Source organism: Pterocles gutturalis, unplaced genomic scaffold (assembly GCF_000699245.1).
Source record: "Pterocles gutturalis isolate BGI_N339 unplaced genomic scaffold, ASM69924v1 scaffold4011, whole genome shotgun sequence".
In the NCBI taxonomy this organism is placed as follows: domain Eukaryota; kingdom Metazoa; phylum Chordata; class Aves; order Pterocliformes; family Pteroclidae; genus Pterocles; species Pterocles gutturalis.
In genome coordinates, this window is record NW_010105212.1 from 21,339 (window position 1) to 44,340 (window position 23,002).

At 37.3% G+C, this 23,002-nt stretch overlaps 1 protein-coding gene across 1 annotated transcript in view; it reads left to right on the plus strand.

The window, feature by feature from the left end:
- The window catches only part of EPYC (epiphycan), a 25,526-nt gene extending 8,936 nt beyond the window's left edge, over positions 1 to 16,590 (plus strand). The window contains exons 3-7 of the mRNA XM_010087285.1: positions 7,719 to 7,872; positions 11,086 to 11,244; positions 12,842 to 13,044; positions 14,533 to 14,628; positions 16,125 to 16,590. Coding sequence (XP_010085587.1) covers positions 7,719 to 7,872; positions 11,086 to 11,244; positions 12,842 to 13,044; positions 14,533 to 14,628; positions 16,125 to 16,295 — 783 coding nt within the window. The 3' untranslated portion in view covers positions 16,296 to 16,590. The remainder of the gene's footprint in view (positions 1 to 7,718; positions 7,873 to 11,085; positions 11,245 to 12,841; positions 13,045 to 14,532; positions 14,629 to 16,124) is intronic.
- The last annotated feature ends 6,412 nt before the right edge of the window (positions 16,591 to 23,002 follow it).

The following is a 23,002-nucleotide window of genomic DNA, read 5'->3' on the forward strand; positions in this document are numbered from 1 at the left end:
TGCCTCAGTCCCTACACAAATAGCCTTAAGTTTGAGACAGATATCTCAGTAAATTCTTTGGAACATACACAACTTGAAAACCCTAATGAAATTTCTGCCTGAATACTTAGTTGCACAGTATGTATCAGGCACCTGAATTAGCTAAATAAAACTTCACTGAATTTCTTTCCATAAATTCCTCAATGCAACCTAGTATCTTGTTAGATGATTAAAGTCTTGGTGGACTGTCCACTAATATCAGCATAGTTATTATTTTTAATGACTTGTAGTATTTTTTGTTTTGTTTAAAGAAAAAATAGTACAGAAATTATACTGCAGTAATTGCATATATTTCATAGCAGCACAATTCCTATTATGATATCACATAAAACTGAGGACTGAAAATTTACTTTGAATGTTATTTCTCAAGAGTCATTTTGTCTCTGGCTTTCTTTACAGGAGATCTAAGCTTGAACCAGCTTCCAATTTTTGCTTTTCTAGTTCCACTCCTGAATTAACTCCTATTATTAGAAAGGGAAATAGTAGCTGTGGATAAAATAGCTGCAGCTATGAATCCTGGACGTTGAGTTCAGACCACATGTTCAAGAAAAAATAGGAAGTACAAAAAATTAATGTGCAGGAAAAAAAATATTCTCTTATTATTATTCCTTTTTTGAGTTGTCTAGCAATGCCTATCGTTATGATGCAGAATGTCACTCCCAGTGGCAGGAAATGCATCACACCTGTGCCCCTGTCCTTAGCACTTTCTTCCTTGCACCATATCCATGTCTTGGACCTGTCACTAAAAGTATACTGATCCTACACTGACAGGACACTTCTACATAACATAAAAGTCCACACAGCAAAGACAAACCTAAATTATTAGAAACTTCTCTATTTCTGGAGATATAACAGCTTGTGAGCACTGCATCTGTATCACTGCAGGCTACATTCATGTATTGGATTGGATCAAATCAGATGAAATGCTTTCGCACTATAAGCTGTAGAACGAGATGAAGAACAGATATGACACCAGACTTTGGCCCTGATCTCTGGTTGTTCTATATGGCCTCCTTTACAGCCAAAGGAACATGGACAGGCATCTCAGGAAGCTGATTCACAACATATGTGTGCTGAGCCACCCTCAGGAAGTGATTCATCCTCCACTATCTGCACCAAGAGTGTACGGAGACTGAGTCACTAAGACACAGTCAATGTCTGAAGTGAATCTGGTTCTTTTTGTTGACATTTGTAACACTGTTTGGATATAGTTCAGATTCAAAACAATCACAGCGCATTTAGGAAAAGCCAGTCTGGTGAACAGGGCAAAAATATGTTCAGTTCCAGAAGTGCCCAGTTTGTCTGGAGTGTATGGGGAAGTATACATGAGACCCTCCTTTACAGTGAGCTCTGGAAGTCCAACTGAGGCAGATCCTTACCACAGGGTTGACAGTTTATGGTAGATACTCTGGTCATCTAAGTGATCTCCAACTTTGTTTTTCTGGCTGTGTATGTCTACTTTGTGGCTTGGATCAGCAGGAGCTCCTGTGGAAAGCTTCATTAAATAGCTGGGACTAGTTTTAAGTCCTTTTGTGCTTTACAATAGTGCAAAGAGCCCTGTTCTGATTTCTGAAACTGGCATATTTCTCTTTGAAATTTTATGTCTTGCAAAACTTCAGAACTGTTCCAAATAAAAGCATCTTCTATAGGTTAAGATAGATATACATAACCCTCAAAGCAGAATGTTAGAAATAAAATCTGTAATTTCAAATACAGTGCTGGAATGAGACTTTGACTTCATTTGTACTCAGGGAAACTCAGATTAGCTACACTTTTATGGACTTTCTTCATTCTCAGACAATGGAATTAGTATGTAAAATCTCTGCAGCAATGCTGTGCAACATAAATGTTTTTAGTCAGCAAAAATCAGGCATGACATAGATACACTTGCTTTTGAGACAAGAAGCTTTAAGATATTCTGTGGTCAAGGTGCTATAAAGACTACATCTCTTTCTAAGACTAATTATAAAAACCTCAGAGTTTACCTATATTTACCTAGGCAGAAGAGACAGAGCTCTGTAACTTAAATACTAAGGTTGGTCTGACTGAAGTATGAACGGAAGTTTATGCACGTATGTGTGTGTAAGACCCTGCAGAAACAACACAATAACTTAAAAAAAAAAATTATAAGGCTTAAAGGGTTAAAGGAATGGCTTGCATTGATAATGAAGGACACTGTACCCAACTGCACCACTTCCAGAACACTGATCACAGCAGCAAAACTGAGGAGTGTGTTGTTTATGTCAAAAATCAAAGGTCCTGCACTCTGATAATGTCAGAGCACAGATGACTTCTTCGTGAAGACCATTCATCCTACCACCAGCACACAGGAAATAAGGTTGTAGAATACAATATGTACCACTCCTTTCCATGTTAGCCATCATGAAATCACATTCCCAGTGAGGAAAAGGAGGCAATGGGTAGCAACCTGGAGTAGGATTAATGGATGGTGGAGTATCCAACACTCTGAGGAAAAAAAATTTCCCATAACAGCGGGTGAAATTTAGAGGCGATAAAAACCTGTCCAAAGGTTAGTTTTCAATGCTTGTCAAGAAGAACTCCAAGGGCACTGAAAGGACTCACTAGCTTCTGTCCCTTGTCTTCTGTGTTGAACACAGGTGATCCTGGCCAGACCTCTCAAGCATACACATTTAGGTAGGTGGATTATGTGGCTGTAAACATGCAAGTGGTTAAAATCTGAATGAACGTCTGTAGGTAAAATAAGTTTACTTAGAAATTTTGTAAACAAATATCACCTTCTCCTTCCCCAAGATCTCCCTGAGTTTATTACACTAATTTCTCCATACAACCTATATATGTAGCTCTGTGTAAGAAAATGACAATTTATCCAAGCTGCAGAATTTGCAGTCTAAGTAGTTCCATTAGCATGTAATGGCTCGCAGTTCTATTTATTTTTAAATAGAACAATAGGAAAAAAAAAAGACCTTAAATTCAAAATTCAAGAAGAAACAAGTATGAGCCACTTTCAGAAAGGAAAACAAACCAAAAACCTCTACCATAATTAGACATTTTCTTCTAAGTCTTTGGTAGTTTCAGAACAGTTGTAGGGGAAACTAGGTTTTTTTGATGGGTCAGCGTGTGGTACAACTGTTCCTTCAAGTTTACAATGTCTCTTTTTAAATTCTGAACTTTTGTTCATGTTTTTAAATCTATTTTTTTGCATAAAACAAGCACTGAAACAGGACACACTTCAGATTCTCCTATGGATTTAAATTTATTACATGTAATATATCAACTTTGATCCTAAAATATGTAGACACAAAACAACAGACAAAACATCTGCCACTGGAATTACACCACCTCAGAAGTAAAATGTGGCAGCTGATTGCTTCCAGCCTTACCGTTTACCTCTTGAAATCTATTTATTTTCTGTAGTCTATTACTTTGCATAGACTATCTGGGTCCATAATCCTCATATGGGTTACTCTTATCTACATTTCTATTCTGTTCCACCCCTACTAACTCCTAGCCCTTTCATCTTACTTTTTTTTTTTTTTTTTTTCACAGCTCATTCTCCTGAGTTGTTTCAAATTTTAAAAATATTTTCATTTGTCTCACCTGGTTTTCAGCCAATGGTGAGAGATACATACATAAAGAGCCCATCCTAAAAGAAGCATCTGTGGTAAGTGGCTGGAGTTGCATTTCAAAAGTTTTGTGGCATTCTCTGCTGACTGTGAAGGGATGCTAGCACCAACTAGATGCCTAGCTTATGAATGACTGCAGTTATGAGTTTGCTTTTACCAATTGTATTTTATCTCTCATTGATATGTTCAGATTTCTGTTCTCTTGACTTTTCTAACTTCCTGGTCTGAAAGTGCCTCTAAATTCCCCGTCCACATTATGCACTTTCATTTGTAAATATAGTCACATTGGATAAATATAGGAGGGGGAAAAATAAATACTCCATACGATCTTAGAAAATATATTATTCTGCTTGCAGCATGCTCTGTGGCTAATATTCTGCACTGGTATTCTCTAAATCTCTTGATTGATTCCAAAGACAGAATAGGGTAACAATTAACCACATAGTCAGATGGCTAAAGGTAGGTGATGCGATTCCCTTTCAGTGTTTTCTTATGCCATACACTAAATCTGGCTTGGAAGGCTGATTATGGTTTGAGGACTTGTAACTATTGTCAAAGAAAATAATACTTTATTGTATTTCTCTACAAAATTCTTCCTGCTTTGTGATTGTTCATAAATATTACTCGGAGTAGCAAAAGAAATGCAACCTCACCCCCAAGCCCCTCCAAACCCTATGGAGAATAATACCATTAAGTAATATAGAATAATTTCTGTTTCAATTTTTTAGTAAAGTGCATGTTGCTAAAAATAAACAAACATCTGGAAGGTGAAGGATCATTCTGTACAGTATATAGTCCAAGAAACATCTTTGTCTTGTTACAGTCTTGCGTGATTTATCAAATATGTAAAAGATAGAAAGCTGCATGGATCAGATGACTGATAATGGAAAACAGACTTTCACCTTTAGGTTACTGGTTCAAGTCCAACCTATGTACAGCAAGAAATACTGCTCTGGGTCTGGTATGTAATACACATTTATCAGTGAGCTCCTACTCTATTACCAGCATAAAAATGGCAACATCATTAAATTAACTGTAAAAATTGGTGTTTTTTATGACAACCACAACTAGTTCAGGAGACTGAATAAATGTTGATGCTAACTGCTTGGACCTTTTTCTCTAGATCCCAGATTTAGTGCATTGGAAACTATGGGGACCCTTTCATCTGTGTATCTCCAAAACTACATAATACCCTTTAATAAAAGAGAAAGAAAAAACAGTCTAGAAACAGACTTACTAGACGTTAATACCTCTGCTTTGTTACCCAAAAACTACAGTCATTAATCAGCTAAGAACACCTGAGAAAGCATAAAGCAACTCACAAATCCCAAGCTAATAAGTTCCATAGAGTATGTCCTCAAATATTCAGAGAAGTGCCAGTCATTGTAGATTACACAAATCCCATGACAAGTGAACGGGACATTATCTTAGGTCTGAAGCCTATTTACAAAGTCTATCTTGAAAATGCTCTTTTCCAGAATATTCTTTTCAGCAGAACTGACACAAAAGATGCATACAAAGCTGTTAATAGGTCTCAAAATCTCTGGACTTTGTTTCAAGGTTCAGGATAGGGACTTTTATGTGATTTCCACAAAGCTGATGAAGAAGTAGACTGCATGTGCAAACACTTTAGTACAGTACTACCTTGGGTCAATAAAAGTCTGGAATGTATCTCTCCCTCTAGGCTTCCTCCATTCGGAGAACATCTGTCCCATTTCCTTTGTTCCCAAAGTCTTCTTTTGATTTGTCCCCAAGTCCATTCCTGGTTAAGCTGTTTTACTGTCGGTGCTGCAGATGGGAACATTGTGTATTTGTCTGCACAAAGCAAAAAAGTACATCCGTACTCTTACTTTCACCAACAGGTTACTCAGTCATAGTTCAGCTGAAGTTCATTTTGCTCACTTGATCACCATGTCTTTTGCAAAGTTATGATCCTAGTAACTGTATCAGGGCATTTTTATCCATAAACCCTCCTTAGTAATAGTATCTATGGTTTATTGGAATATAACTAAAGAATATACAGAGAATCTGAAGTCAGCTCAGTCAAAACCTGACTCTGTGAGGTTCAGAGTGCTTCCTGGTTTTTCATTACTTCAATATTCCCTGTCTTCAGTGAAACTAATTGATGCAAAACATTTGAACCTATGTGCAAAAAGTGGGGTTTAGATGATTATTTAGATATTCTCAGGCAGTCCAGGATTACAATGTTTAATACTGCTAGCAATGATATATAGCTACAATGCAGGATCCAGAGATTCTATTATGAAGTGTGATGAGTTTTCTTCCAAAACTGTGGTAAATATATATACGCATATGAATGTAAATAGGTATTTCACATGAATATATTTAAAATCTATCCCATCCAGGAATAAGAAGACAAAAATAACTCTATTTGCTGAATGTCATGAGGTTAAACTAAGAGATTCAAAACCAGATTAGAATATAGCAAAAGCTTTGCTTGTGCTTGGGACCTAGATGTGAGGTGTGTTAGTTCCTTTAATTTGCATAGTCTACATAGAAAGCCTAATTTAAAAAAAAATCCTAACCACTTGTCCAGTCTGGATGGAAACTACTTTTACCTGGTTTTTGCACCTAGAATTTATGAGCACTAGCATGAGTGATTTCAACAACTGGTTCTCCATAGGAACAGCCAAGCCAGCAGTAGTTGGGGGCTGATCTCAAAACAGGAGATGTATGGTCAGGTGAAAAACTCAGGATTCATTAGTGTTATGATGGTGTTGTGGTAGAGGGCTACAGTGGAGGAAAATCCTTGTCAAAGCATAGCTTCAGGCTCTGTGCTTTCACATTTGGGATAAAGAAACAGTGACAAAAATTCTACTTTTGATCATGCCTTAGATATAGGCTAAGGAATGTTAACTGCAGTGCTGGGGTGCAGCACCCACAGAGGTGGTCATATTATCTAACTTTCAAACAGTACCTCAGACGTGCAAAACCCTGTAAGGACACTAATTCATTGTCAGGGATTTAAAAAGATTTTTAAAAAGTGCATTTTCAAAGGAGGCCATGGTGTGGTCAAACAATGTCATTACACATTGGAAAATCAAGATTCAATGGTAAAATAACTTGCAAAGGTCACACAACTAGAGTGCATTTTCAGTGGCCGGGTGATTACAGTAAACCACTCTGCCTCTTTGCAAACATAGGTTCCTCTGCAACAAGCCTGGCAAGTCTGCAATACTCCTTTTACGAGGGGTGATATGGTGTAAGAAAGTTGCTACATCTTTTTTATCCTGAAGTTGTCATACAGCAAAATCGACAGACCGCGTCTTTAGAATTAGAATTAACATAATAAAATTCACTGGTTTGACTAATTATATTGAGTGGAGAAGAAAAAATAAAGTTTCTAGTTCCATGAAAGGATCTGCCAAATTTTATAGGATTTTTCTAAATCAAATTCTATATAACATTTTTAATTTATTTTCTTATTTTTTCATGCTGCATAATACATCCATTGACGAATGAAGCTAACCATAGCTTTGTTATTCAGATAAAAAATGACAAAACCACTTCCAACATATTTGCAAGTAATACATGAACCTAGACCTCAGAATTCTTAGTTAATGAGATTTTTAAAGCATGTTAGTGTTCTTAAAAAAGAACCTGCACAGATACGTTGGGTTTGGATTTATGCTGGTACAATTTACAATTGTATGGTCAGATGACTTGCATTTTTTTGATGCTTCACAGCAAATTTTCATTTCTCACGCAGAATATATCCATTTTTATCCCAAATCTAATTTAACTTTAAATAAATGTGGAAGAAGCATTTTGTTAGTAACTATTCTCGCTAATGAAGTAGAGGTAGTGTGCATGCAGTGTGCATGCAACAAAACATTTAAAAAACTGACATAAAAAGTGAATAAGCATGTTGGAGTTTCATGAATTGTTTACACATCATCAGAATTCATTATAGCTGCCGGATAAAATGCAGCTCAAGCACTAAACCTCAGAACATATATGACCTCTAGTGGGAGAATATGAGTAACTGGAAAAGCAACAGCTGCCAGCAGAAGTAGACAATAACATGTGCTGCTTCCTTTTAATTTTCCCTAGAAAGAGACTGGGAAAGCATTACCTTCTGTAATTCAAGAGACTTACTCCTCCGCAACATTGACAGAAGAACCTGAGGAGGAAGCATCAACGCCAAAATTAATCGATGGATCTTCAGCACAGGGGTCTGGGGTTCTTGGATCTCAAACTCAAGATGGTTAGTAGGAAAGAGAAATGAGTTTTGTGTGTGTAACTTTGCTTTTGAGTGAGCCCACTTTGCTTGCTTATGAATGTCTACCTCTCTTACTAAAAAGGAGGTATATAATTTCTGTACCTCTCTTACTGTAGAGAGGTATAACATGCCTATCATAGAATGGTTTGTGTTGGAGGGGACCTTAAAGATCATTGAGTTCCAACTCCCCTGTCATGGGCAGGGACACCTTCCACCAGAAGCCTCACCCAACCTGGCCTTCAACACCTCCAGGGATGGGGCATCCACAATTTCTCTGGGCAACCTGTTCCAATGTCTAACCACCCTCACAGGAAAAAATTTCTTCCTAATATCTAATCTAAATCTACTCTCTTTCAGCTTAAAGCTGGTAGTCATCCTATCACTACAACCCCTGATAAAGAGTACCTCCCCATCTCTCCTGCACGCCCCCTTTAAGTACTGGAAGGTCATTATAAGGTCTCCCCAGAGCCTTCTCCTCCCTAGGCTAGACAACCCCAGCTGTCTCAGCCTGTCCTCCTACGGGAGGTGCTCCAGCCCTCTGACCATCTTTGTGGCCCTCCTCTAGATCCACTCCAGCAGGTCCATGTCTTATGTTGGAGGCCCCAGAGCTGAACACAAAACTCCAGGTGGTGTATCATCTTGAAAGCTCTGAATTCAGATACGTGCCTAGTCAAAATATTTCCACATTATTTCACTGTGAAAAAAATGGTGCAGCAATAAGGATTTTTTTCAAATAGAATTTTATTAACACTGACACACTTACAACATTAGGAAAGCAAAGGCTACCAATAGTTTTTTATTGACTTAGATTTCAATATCATTACCAACTGACTTTATTTTATAATGATTTTTAATATAATTTTTATAAATGTTTTCATACAGAATATAATTAAAGTGTTAAACTTTTTTTTTTTTAATGTGAAAACTAGAAACTATGAAACTTAAGAAAGAGAACTATTTAGAAATTTTGGATGAAGCTGATTTTCTATTATCACTAACTGTGGTGAAATACAAACCTTCTACATTTCACAGAGATTAAAATTGTAAAATGCAATGTGTCCTTGTCCCACACAAGTATTGTGATGCTAATAATTGACATTTGTTAGCAGCTATTTTAAACTCTTGTAGTTGAAGCTGACTGGAGTTATCCATTGCTGTGATGGGTCTTTGTGTTGCATGGTGATAAACATACAACAAGAGTAAAAGCCTGTTTTTTACGATGCATACCACTGTAACTGAGTGTCACAGAAGACAAATGAAATTAAAACAAAACAAAACAAAACTTCATGCTTCCAAAGTTCTGTGTTTTGTGAAGATAAATTAATGATTCCTAGTCTTGTCTTTACCCATGTTACTAGTGAGTCTTGACCAGGCAAAAAAAATACACGGATGTCAAAACAAATAAAAATAGAAATGAGAATTTCCCAGGAGAGTTCTGAAAAAAACACACAATTTCCTTCAATTTTGAAAGCTGCAGGATGTTACAAAACATTTCATATATATATTACATATTATGAATTCTGCATCTGTCAACATTTTTGAGCACTGTATGCAAATCAACTAGTGCATCAACTAAAGATATGCATGGGAGCCTCAAGGCTGTAACATATCAAATCAGATTTTTTTGGTCTTTATTTTTTTTTCAGCAAAATATTTTCCTGTCAGATGCTGCTGTTCTTGGCTTGGTACTGCATAGAAGAATACAAGGCTCAGGAACTTCAAGCCTAGTTCATTTTTCTTGTTGATATCTTTTTGAATCCTTCCCATATGTCTGTCCTTTTTCAGTCTACACAAGCCATAGGTGACAAATACCACACCTTTGAGATCAAAAACAGGACAGAAGGGAGAACTCTCTTCCTGTACTCCGTTGCAATATTTTGAAAAAATGCCAGCCATCCTGAACTCTACATTCATTTAGGCCTAGATTTGCTGGAATGGTTAAAGGTGTGACAATTTATTTGTTCCCTGTGTCAAGCTTGGTCCCTGTAGATAACTTAAAATGTCCTGTGGAGGAAGTTAAGGAAAGTATAAAAAGATTTTCATCTCTCCATATATGTTATTCCTGGATGCCAAAGCAGAGATTCTCAAATTAAAGAGTACTCTCATCACTGATTTTTTAATTTTGCCTGAAAAGACACCACATGTATAGCCTTCAGAAAGTTACTGCTGCCTGTTGGTAACTGACATAAACTAAGAAGGAAAATTGTCCATGTATTAATCTAGAGAAAAGTTCATCTGCAAGAAAAACATTTTCATACTTATTAATTATGCTACTGTTTCATAAAGTAACCAAAACAAACAACCAGCCATCTGCTACAAGGAGGAGGAAAACATGAAACAGAAAAGTATTTCTGTGGGAGTAAAAGCTGAGAAAGAGATATGTTGATTTATACCCAAAATAAAATAAAAATAATTATCAAAAATTCAATGCACATAGCAACTAAAAACTTTTCCGACTGAAAATTACATTTAGGCAAACCACTCAGTGTCATACTTCTCACCAAATTTCAGCAGTATAATCAAAAGAAACTTCTGAATTCATTGTATTAATGCAGTTTTTATGACTGAGATGAAATGTCTCGATTGTTCATTTTAATGAAATTCTGGTGACGAAAAAGTGTTTTGTTTACACGGTCTTCAAGCTACCTTAACTCAGACTGATAGAGGAATTTTTCATGATGCTGAATTTCTGAGTCAGAAAAAGTAATTAAACAGCATGGAAAGGAAAATGAGGTACTTCTCTATAGCTCTGTATGAAAATATTAATTTCCTTACAAATTATTCAGAAGTAGTATATACAGAACCAAGCTTGGGAAATCTTAACAAGTTTCAGTCATCAGCTGTTATTTCTCCATCTAGATGGAAGTGCACACTTGCCAGCTTAGAGGAAAATTGATCTTTGGTTGGCTACTGTCACCTAATATTCTGTTGTTATAGTCTGAGAAACACTGTATCAGAAAAGTAAGTTACATGACCTTCTAATAAGCATAGGCAAAAAAAAAAAATAATTTTAAGCAGAATTTAATCACTTCATTGTTGCAATTATATGATGTGGTGATCAAAGCAGAATGGGAGTGGATTTTATCATTGAAGAAATCTTGTCACTATGCGCTTAAGTGAGCATTTCATTGAAGTAATTTACATATTATTTTTGTACTTTTTTTGTAACAAACTGTTTTCTTTTAACTTCTTTGATAGGTCTTCCCACTTGCCTTTTGTGTACATGTCTAGGGACCACAGTCTACTGTGACGATCATGAGCTTGATGCTGTTCCACTGTTGCCTAAGAAAACCACCTATTTCTACTCTCGCTATAACAGAATCAGGAAGATCAACAGAAATGACTTTGCTAACTTAAGTATGGATAGTAGTATTCTGGAAATTAGCTTCGATTTCTATTATTTCTGGCTCATACTAATCTAAGACTTAGCGATTAATTTTATGTAATGGTTGATGACAGTAGGATCATAACAAATAAATGCACATATGGAAAAGTTGTTTGCTACTTTTGAACTTAAAGGTCAATACTTCAAATTAAGATCCTCTGTAAAATGTTTTAATTATTAGAAATAACAACATTCATCCATCTTTTTACTGTTACTTTTAATCAGCTTTTGAAAAGTAGAAAATGCCCTAAACTTCATGGAACATTTTAGCACATTAGAAAGTATCGTTTTTATAGACAAGACAAGTTCTCAGATAGCCATACTTTCAAATATTTGCAAAGTATCTTGAGAGGGTGAATGGGATTTTGCCTTTCAATTTACCTTTAAAGTATATATTTATTGGTTTACTCCAGAATTATCTAGGAAAATCTTCAGTAAATGAAAACGGCTAATCCAAAACCACTTGTGATCTAAACCAGGCCAAACCTGGTCATTCAGGGAGCTTATATTTTCACATTTCCTACCTGAGATTCTTAGAAAGACCTGATTTTTCAGGAAGTATTAAAGTCCTTATCCTTGTTCAGGGATAGGGACTGCTATACACTTACCAGCCTGAATGTCAAGCCACAATCTTTTTTGTTCTAGACCTAACTTTATGTAGCTAATACTTATTTATTTCATTATGAGAAGTGTGGAGTCAATGCCAAAAAAAAAAAAAAAAAAAAAAGGCTGCTGCGGCTGCTGCAATAATTTAGGGGACTGGAAAGATACTTTTATGAAAGAAAACTATAAGGGTTTGGCTCCCTCAAACCAAGATGAAGGTTGGGAAGGAACACAACCGGTATAGAAAAAAACCTAAGGGAATAAGTACTAAGACAGAAATTTATTTAGGTTAAAATGTTCTGCTAGCATAAGAAAAAAAAAGAATAAAATAAAATAAAATAGCCATGAAAAACATTCTGGGTGGAAGATAGAAGTAAGCTACAGAATAATGCATTTAAAATTAATGCCTATTAATGCACTGATATTTATCTATTGTTCTCTTCTGCCAAAATTAAGTTTAATTTTCTTTTTTTGATTTGAAAAAAGTTTTTGAGTGTTTTTTTAGAAAAAAAGTCAATATATTGAAATTATCACATATAGGAAAATGCTGAAAATAAATATGCGGAACAAGGTGGTAGATAATATGTTTATTTCCCTTTAAATGTTATTTTTCCAAAAGATAACAATTTAAAAGATACCTAGAAAACACAGAAATTTAAAACTATTTACTTTAAAATCTTGCACTGACAGATGTGTGAAGAATGCTACAGGCAATTCTAAACAGGATGAAAAGGAGATGTTGATCACTTTCCTTAAGAGGACTGTTTAAATACAGATTATAGTGTTATATATGTATATGTATATATACATATACATATGTAGAGAGAGCTGTCACACAGTGGGTCAGGGATGGATCTGACTCACGACACTTCATCTGTTATTTGAATAATGCATTTGTCTTTTTCTTTTTTAAAACTTTAATTAAATACTTTCTTACATGGTTGTTGTGTCTTATTTCTCTGCCAGGCAATTTAAAGAGGATTGATTTGACTGCAAACTTTATATCAGAGATCCATGAAGATGCCTTTCGGAGATTGCCCCAACTTGAGGAACTGGTGCTCCGTGACAATAGGATAAGGCGACTCCCTGAGTTACCATCTACCTTAACATTCATCGATGTTAGTAAGAACAGGCTTGGTCGCAAGGGAATACGTAATGAGGCATTTAAAGTAAGTCTGGGTTTGATGGGAAAATCTTTTCTTCCTCTCTCCAAAGGTGGTGGTCAGAAGAGCAGCCTATAAGTGTCCCTCTACAGTCGTAAAACCATTAAGATTATAGGCACCATGACTGTGCTGGCTGCTGATCAATCTATAAATATGGAGCAAGATGTACGAACACTATCAGCTGGACATGAGAACTCTCTTTATTCTTCTTTACAAAGATCCACACGAGACACGTGATGGCACACTATGTTTGTTTCTATGAACCAACTACGCACATGACCAGCAAGACTCCAGAAAGCTGCTTGAAGGCAAAGGGCAAAGGGCAAAGGGCAAAGCTACGGATGCCACTGCTTTAAACTTACTCTGCCATGTATCTACATGGAAACTGGCTAGAGTATTCATTAAATGTTCACACTTTCTTTCCACCTTGAAAAGCAGGGAAATTGGAACCATCCTTCCTTGAGAACTTTGGTGGGGAGAAGCAGCCATGTACTGCTCCTAATTGCATGTGAAATCTGAAGTCATTATAGAATACAGGCTAGCTTCATATGTTAGACCTGTCTCATATGCACTGTTCAATTGCATCTAAGAAGGTAGTTGTAACCAGCCATCTCTGAATTCCTCCTTTGGAAGACAACTTCTTAATGAAGCAACCAATCACAGTTGCTGAATCAGATATTTTCTCCTAGGTCAACATAAGACAGGTGTTGGGAAAAGGAATGATGGGTAAAAATCAGTCCCTCAAATCGAGGCTCTGGCCTAGTACCCTTTTCTTCTGCACTCTCCTGATTTTAGCCATGAAGGAGTCTCAGCCAAGAACCTTCACCCTTATATCTCAGAATTCTATCAAGTAGGGGCTAAACTAGGACACTGCATTCAAATAATTAGGTAGGTACCATAACTTGTGTGCATAAAAAGGGGGCAAAATGATAAGTGTTCTACTGAGCCTTACTAACCTGGCCAAGTTTATATCTTAGTATTGTCATTACTACCAGATGAAACTGCTTCTTCCACTGAGTCAAGGGAGAAAATTATTTTCCTTTTCAAATGAAATGAGAAATTTATTTTTAGCTCAGGTATTTCTTATGCAGTTATAATTTGCTTCAGCACTAATACATTTCTGCAAAAATGAGGAAGCTTGTCACAAAATCAAGAAAACACACAGAATAGGAAGCCTTTCAGCATAATAACTGGGTAAGGCTGTATTTTCACTTTAGAACAACATCACAGAAGTTTACATTAAGTCTTTAGGCATTTCAAATTTTTTTTTTCCTTTATTTTAATCCAAACACCTAATCTTTAACAGTAACAGTTCTCGGCCTGTGCAAATGAAAGTTCATGACTGTCTTTGAATGTTTGCCTTTTCAATCATATAATTTTGAAACAAAATGTGTTAGTATCCAGCAGTGCTCATTGCAGTGATAGATTACAAACTTGCTAGAGATTTTTAAAAATGTCTCTCATTTTCCCCTGCCTTTTTCCTTCATCCTCTAGGATCTGCATGAACTGCAACATCTTTACATCACTGACAATAATTTAGATCACATTCCATTGCCGCTCCCTGAAAGCCTCCAAGCTCTTCATCTTCAGGTAGGCTACAAAAGGAATGACTCTATATATCATGTTCAAATGGTAAGAACAACTGGCAAGGGTAACGACTGTCTGTTTTGTTTCTTCTGTCTATCCAAAAGTGTACTTACTTAACTAAACAAACTATTAGAAACATACAGTTAATTAGTGAATGAAACATTTTAAAGAAATAAAATTTAGCTCAGCTAAGCATTAATTATTAGAATTTGTACTATAATATTTTTCAAACATAGAATTCAGGATTTATTGTTAGTGCAGATTAAAGTTAGTTTCACAGCTGTCAAGAACATTAGTCTAAAAGTCTTCAAAGACAGAAATCCCTCACACGGCTCACATAAATCTTCCAACAGGAATGACTTTGGTTATGCAAAGAAAGTTACTTCACATACTGGTTGTATCTGTACCAGTGCATTTCATTCTCTTAATAAATGTCATTCCCAGTTGCTAACATTTTTTCAGCCAAATTTTTCCATTTGACTGTGACATGATCTTTCTATATTACTATTTTTTTGTATTTGCTTTTAATTATACCTTTGCTTCTGACTTCTTTTTAATGTTTCACATCTCTGCTTCTTTCCCTTTATCTCCTCTTGCACCAATGCCCAGTTTTGATTATCAGAATATGTTTTTGTTTATTACATAATACAGCAAAAAAGCTTTGAATGAATGTCATGGTGTACCACACATTATCTGACTTCCATCTTTCAATAAATAAATCTATAGATACATTTTGCCAGCTAGCTATTTTTTTTTCACTTGCCCATGCTTGCAAATTAAATATTCAATGCTATGTGCTAGAGGCCAAAGCTGTTGAGCTGGATTTTTTCCACACCAATTTCTGACTAGCAAAGGAATGGAGAAGGGAAGAATTTTCAGACAGCCCTCATTCTAGGAGATGACCTTTTTAGTCTCAATTTCTGACAATATTGTATTCTAGCAATTCATTGTTGACAACTGCTCACTTCAAGTAAAAAGTTCAGTGAAGATAAGGTCTATAAGAGGAATTTAAATCAAAGGAATAAAACCTAAAACATTCAGCTTTCCCTGTGTGTATATACAGATGTGGGTTAAGCTAATGTGAGAAGGTTTGGGGGAATGAAATTTGTCACAGATCAAACTGCAGACTTGTGCCTTTGCAGGTTGAGGCGTATCAAGCTGTGAGGATGATAATTATGGTTCTGTGATTTTGGACTGGCCTATGCTAGTTCCAATTTGCATTAATACAGCTTTTCAACATGATCCTGGAAATAAAAATGCTCTATACTTCTACCAGGTCCCTCCTGCAAAGCCTGTCTCTGCTACTTGGTTTGACTTACTCAGTTTTGAAGCTCGGCACTGGCAAATAAATTTTTCCCACTTGGGACATTTCTCTGGTCACTTGGGTTCAAACAAGTATCTCTCTAGGCACTGAAAGTACGTCCATAAGTTGTTCTTCAAAGAGTTAAAAATTGCTTTCAAGCAACTGATCTGATTGATAGCTTTTACATTTTTTTTAGAACAACAACATTCAAGAGATGCACGAAGACACTTTCTGCAAAATGAAAGATTTTACTTATGTACGTAGGGCTCTTGAAGACATCAGACTGGATGGTAATCCCATCAACCTGAGCAAAACACCTTATGCGTACATGTGTCTACCCCGTTTGCCAGTTGGTAACCTCATCTAAGCTTTGACAGAAGCCAATACTGTTACACGCTTTAAGAATCTTTAAAGACAAATTATTAACTGACTGCTACACTGAGCAAGATGCATTTTTCAAATCTCATTAATTTGGGAAATATTTCTATTAATAATGAAATTGATTACTCACGTACAGAGAATAAATGAAACACTAAAAGACAACTCCATTATCTACTCAACTGTATGTTGTATAGCAATATCAACAAAAATATTTTACTACAAAAAATGTACTGAGGGCAATAAAAGATCAATGTAAATGCAAAATTTTATGCTGAATTATTCAGATCTATTGTATGAATTCTAAAGTTAAATAATTTTATGTTAAAATCTAACTACAACAGTAAATAAAAAAATTTAAAAAATATGTGTACACAACTGAATATTTATCCCCTTTTCAATAAATTATATATTTTTAAATATTTTTCTCACAAAGACACATCATTTTTCTATTTATTTCCTTAAATGTCCCTTCATTTTGTAAAATTACTATCAATATTCCAAAAAAAGTTTTCTGCAGCAAACAGAATCTTTCCTTCAATCAGTAATGAGAGATTAAACTTGTATCAAATTACCCTCAAAGAGTACATAAACTATATATTTATACCTTTGAAATAACAATTGGTCTTTGTAATGCTGATGAGGCCCAAAGCTGTCTTCTGTATCTTTGATATATTTACCTGACAGTTTATCTGGTTAATAAAAATCTCATGTAAAATAGCCTACTTCAGAAATACTGAAAATTATTCTGCAGAGAAAGTGGAAAAAATTCCCCTTGACATACTTCCACAGTCACACAAAAAATTGCAGTTCAATGTTCTAAAGACCAGAATTCAGAGGTCCAAGTCACAAATATCCTCGTGGAGTCATGGCTCAGTTTCCAATTATTCAAACCAATTTCACTGTGCTTTTCTGCTTTATTGTTTAAGAGCCTTGCCAGTCAAAGATCAGGAAATTCCCTCCCTTTGGATAGGTTAAACAACTCTCCTCTTTTTGTGGGGGAGCTGTAATACATTTCTCCAGGGAGAAAGCCCCCAGAAAAGGTTCACTAGATACAACACAAGTACTTGCTTATTCTGTTCTACAGTGACAAGCAGCAAATAACACCTGCACATCTTCAGTGACAGAAGTTTGATGAAAGACTTCAGCCAAAAAAATCCCCATAAAACATAACAAGTACTTCAACTTACGCAAGCTGATGTTTGTTTAATATCAAAGTTCCCTTTCATGTAACTGAACACACATACTCATTTAAAATATAAGTGCAGCAGGCTTGCTAAATTTCTGTCAGGCCAGGCAATGGAAACTCTGTTCAGAGAGACCACATTCCTCACCCTCATCGCCACGTTCTAGCAGACAACACTCTGGGAACATGGACAGCAGGTTTGTACATAACAAGCTCAGACAGGTTAAAATCAGAGTTGAAGAAATACAGCAGTCTGCAATGACTGTGTCTTTATGATCAAACCTCTTTCAATTTGCCAGTCTTACTTGAAACCTAGACAGGCAAAACAAAACAAAACAAAAAAACAATGCCAAAACATAATATGTGGACCCTTCACTCCTGTTTAAAATATTTTTTCTTTGTTTTCAGACATTTATAAAGAACACACCAGCTACAGTCATTGTTTCAGGTCTAAAATCTTAACCTGTGGGACTGTGTTTAGTGGTCAAAGGAATGATGTGCAATACACCCTTAAATACACAGAATCTACAGAGCTTTAATCTGTAGCCATTTTGTCCTGCCTTTGGGATTCAGCTTCCCTGTCCTGTCAATATGTAAATAACCAGCCTTATGTTGTTCTGTCAATCAAATCAAAACTAATATTGAGGACAAAAACCACATCATTTGTTCTGTTGTGATGTTGTTTTCTTTTAAATCTCTGTCTCTGTCAGTGTTTTGCACTGATAGTGGACACTGTCTCCAGAAGGTTATGATCTCTTAGGGTATATATGCATTGCTTTCTAAATACCAGTCAGAGCTTGCATCCACCATCACTTTCTCTGCATCTACATTGCTTGGGTATATGCCTATGTTCAGACACAAGTTTTAGGCAGGCTTTGGGGCACACTTTGGAAAATAACCATGATTCTGTGTTGGGTTTAAATGTCTACGCACTCATGTCCCCGATATATAGACAGGTTGAACATTGCTTAATCTACAGCCTGCAATATTAACTCATCTTTCAGAGATCTCACAGACGTGGCCAGTGCCACGCAGGCAAGCTTATTCCTAAAAGAGTCAGAATACTGCAGTGTAAATTTACCTCCAAAGAATCGCAAGGAGAACTAGCTATCAAGTTCATATGCTTAACATAGGTGTGGACATTGCCTTACACTCCAGTTCAAGTAAAGTGTTTTCCCAGTGTCTATCAGGTAAGCAGAAGTTCTTAGAATTGGCTGTAACCCAACACTATCACATAAATTAAGGAAACAGAAAACAACTGATCCTGAGAAAATATTTTTTAAAAATACTTTTTATTACAATATTTTATGGTAACCTCATTAACATGAACATGAGATTCGTACAGAACAGGGACATTTTCATAGCCATAAGTGTTTTGCTGCCTATAAAATGTACGTATGAACATCATAGAATCATAGAATCATAGAATCACAGAATCATAAAGGTTGGAAAAGACCTCAAGGATCATCAAGTCCAGCCGTCAACCCACACCACCTAACTCACTAAACCATGTCCTTAACCACCATATCTACATGTTTTTGGAACACCTCCAGGGATGGTGACTCCACCACTTCCCTGGGCAGCCTGTTCCAATGCCTGATCACTCTTTTGGTGAAGAAATCAGCCTCTGCTGGTTACTTCACACCCTGATTGTGAAGCTCTTTCTCCTCTATCAAACGGAGGTGTAAGAAAAAGAATCCCTAGGTTTGAATGAGTGGCTTGCCTACCACAGGAAAGAAAATGGATAAATAGCTTTCAAAGGGTCACAGGATTTAATGCAATAGAGGGAACTGTGCTGCCAAAGAACTTCTGGGAACTGAGGAGGGGCTGGAGCTGGGAGGAAGGAGAAGAGGTGAGGCAGGGACAGGATATGGCGTGACACGATGAAACAAAAGAGGAAGAAAGCAGGGTTGAGAGCAGAGAGAGATTGTTTTATTCTTTCCTGTCTTGCTGACAAGCAGAGGAAGAGCAGCAAAATACCAGAAGTCTTATTATCTAGCTGCATTTATTTTTATGTTAAAAATATTCTAGCCATTTCATTCCATTGCCATCACTACCTCTTCACGTTCCCTGTGAAGCACATAAGCTCTGGGAAAGATAAAAATTCAAGGGCTGAGGGGGAAAGTAAGGGAGATCACTAAAGCCTCTTTCACAGTAGCTGCAGTAGGGTGAATCAGTCTCTGAGCTCTTGTGCAAAGGTCAAGCACCATGCCATGATGATGGATTTGTTGCCCATACAACATCTCTTTCAGGGAAGATGTATATCAGTTGCAGAGGGCAAGCCTTGCTAATTGTGATAAGTATGGTGCACCCCAATTATACAAAGGAATGTGGGTGTTCAGATATCTGACCCCCAGGCACATTCTATGGTACTTACCTGCAATTTGAAGACTTTTTTGCAAGCTACTCTCAGATCAAAGACAGCAAGAAAAGGGTATGTTGCAAAAAAAAAAAAAAAAAAAAAGGCAGAAATTTCTGTGGTAGATAAAAATCAACTATGTGCTCCAGAAGACAAGAAATACTAAATGGAATATAATCTCTCTAAACTCTGCCTTGGAAGAAACCTCCAAAACCACAGACCAGAGCTCCATCCCTTGTATAGTGGTCAGCTGTACTAATCTAATGCAGACCTTATCCATTGGCAGAAATCTAGCCAGGGAGTTCACAGTTTCTGTGTATATGTTTTTCTTTTTGTGTGGTTTCTCTAAACTTCAGTCATTGTTCCATGTTATAAGTCAGACCGAGTCTCACGGAACTCAGCTATGATGCTCAGGTGCAGACCTGCTTGATGTGAACAGACTTCATGAAGCCCGCTACCTAATTCCATTCTTCAGAGTTTTGTGAGAGGTGCTCAGCATGCAGAGTACACGGGCTACCTGATCTGCTCTTTATCTCTGCCTGAGCCTTAGCTTCTCTTCCTTTGCAGTTTCAGTATCTTGCATCTGTAGTGCCAAACATGAAGTCTAAGCCTGTCTTGCAATTTCCCCATTCAAGTACATGCCAAGCGTATGCCTGTGTGTCCTGGTTTTAAAAGTCACCAGACAGCCTCTTGTTTAAAAACCTCGTGGGCTGAGGCAAGGACACGGAGGGTTCATTCACCACTTATGGTCGTGGGCAAGAAACCGACATGACTTGGGAAAAACAACAAAAAAAAATTATTAAGTATTTACAATCAAAACCAAAGCATGAAAACGAGAAAAAGAACTACATGTTAGAAAGGCACTTATCCCCCATCCATCCCTTCTTCCCAGGCCCAAAGGCTTTGTTCCTGGTTCTTGTATCTTCTCCCCCCCCGGCGGCTCAGGGGGGCAGTGAATGGTGGTCACAGTCAGTCCATGTTGTCTCTGTCACTTTCTCCTCAGAGGAGGGCTCCTCACAGTGCTTCCCTGCTCCCGCCTAGGGTCCTTCTCACGGGAGAGTCCTTCACAAACTGCTCCAACGTGAGTCCTTCCCACACAGGGTCACAGTCCTCCAATAACTGCTTGGCTCCGGTGTGGGTTTACATCTTCTCATGGACTGCTCAAGGGACAAACAGGCATCACCATGAGTCTTCACCATGCTGCAGGGGAATCTCTGTTCAGGGGTGCCTCCTTTCTCTTGTTTCTCTTCACTGACTGACATGTCTGTGTAGCTTACAGAGGAAGCTGGGCAGGCATCTGGACGGCCAGGCCAATCTGCCTGGGCTGGGCCCCGCCCAGGGCTGTGCCACCCCCATTGTTCCCTGCCCCCTCTTAAATATGTTGTTCACAGAGGCGCCGATTGGCTCAGCCCTGGCCTGGGGTGGGTCCAGCCTGGAGCTGAGGAAACTTACAGCAGTTTCTCACAGGGACCACCTTGGTAGAACTCCTTTGCCCACCCTCCCAGCTACTAAAACCTTGGAGCCAGGGGTGGGGTGAACCCTTAGCAGCCACTTACAGGAGCCATGGCTGTAGCCCCTCCCTTGCTGCCAGAGCAGACTTGGAGCTGGGGGAACTCTGAACAGTTACTTACAGGAGGCTTTACTGCGGCCCCTCCCTGCTGCCAAACAAACCCACTACACAAAACCACAACACAGTGTTAGGGAAAAGAAATGTTCTGACTTCTGCAACAGTGAACGTGTGATACAGGCAACAAGTCAACGTGACATTTCACTAAAAGAAGCTGTACCAAAATTGCACTGAAAGAGAAGCAGACAAAAGCTCCTATAATGTGTCCTAAGGTCAGTGCTGCCTAGCATACACCAGAAATAAAAAGAGCGCTGGATGTGCAGAAACTGGACAACTCTTTTCTAACTCTGTTTCCAATGACTGTGAAGACTCCCAGGGAATATTATCAAGGCCACAAGCACTAGCGCAGCTGTCATTTTCCACTGTCTTTTGTGAGAGAAAATCCTTTAGAAATTTTCTACTTCACACTACTTTCACAAAGTGAACGTGCATGAACTTGATTGATTTTAATAAAAGTTAGATAAAACCAGAACAACAAAGAGCCTTGAAAAAAACTGCGTAATGGAAAAAAAAATAGGCATTAGAGACTGTGCCTAGTCCTGTGCCCATACTGTAAGTCTCCGCTTTCTAGGGACAACAAACAAATAAACAAACAAACAAAACCATTAATAAGGGCAATATTCTGGTGCAAGTTCACAAGGCCAAGCACACTCACTGCTTTATTCATTATCTATATAGAATATCAGTTGTGATCCCTTCATTGTGTGTGGATGTTAATGAAAAAATAGTATTTTCTTCTGTTCTCTACCACTGAGTCTACTACTTTCCACCATTCATATTATTGACATCTGCAAGAACAGTATCCTCACTCTTATTTGGTTGCATTTAAAAATGATGTTTGCATGGGTTTCTGCAATTCTTTCAAGAGCGATATAGATGAGATTTAGGGTTCTCATGTATTTGAAAAGAAGGGAGGCTGACTCACATTTCAGGCAGTAAAGTAGAAAATTCACAGTAGGTAAAAGGGTGTGTGCCTAGATGTGTGGGTTTTAAAAAGTAAGGAAACCAGAAGGACACAATAAAGAGAGAGAATCTTATTTCTCTGAAGTTGAAAATCCAAATGCTTCTCTCAGCAACTGAATCAGGCAGAATATTTAGGAGCAACCCTAGACCACCCTAACATCAAATAATTGCTTCAAAGTTAATTCATGGGATACAAAGGAGTACATTTTCAACACAGGAAGACAGGTGTACTGCTTTAATTTAAATTTTCTGCCTCCCCAGACTGAAAAGCATATATATCCTTTGTATGCAGAGTCTGAGTACCTGAGTGACAAACAAAAGGTGTTAGATTTGCAGATAGTTCTCTTTGCCAAATACTCAATACTGGGGCAAGAACCTGGAAATTCTATTAATAATAAAGAACTCAATACAAAAATAAATTATTTTAAAACCTAAAACCAAGCAAGTGGTGATACCCAGCTTTTCTGTATCCAAGCCCTATTTGATGAAATTGGCTGTGCTTCACTGACTTCAGTTCCATATTTCTCTCCCCTTGATCCTTTTGCACTATTCTACCTTTAT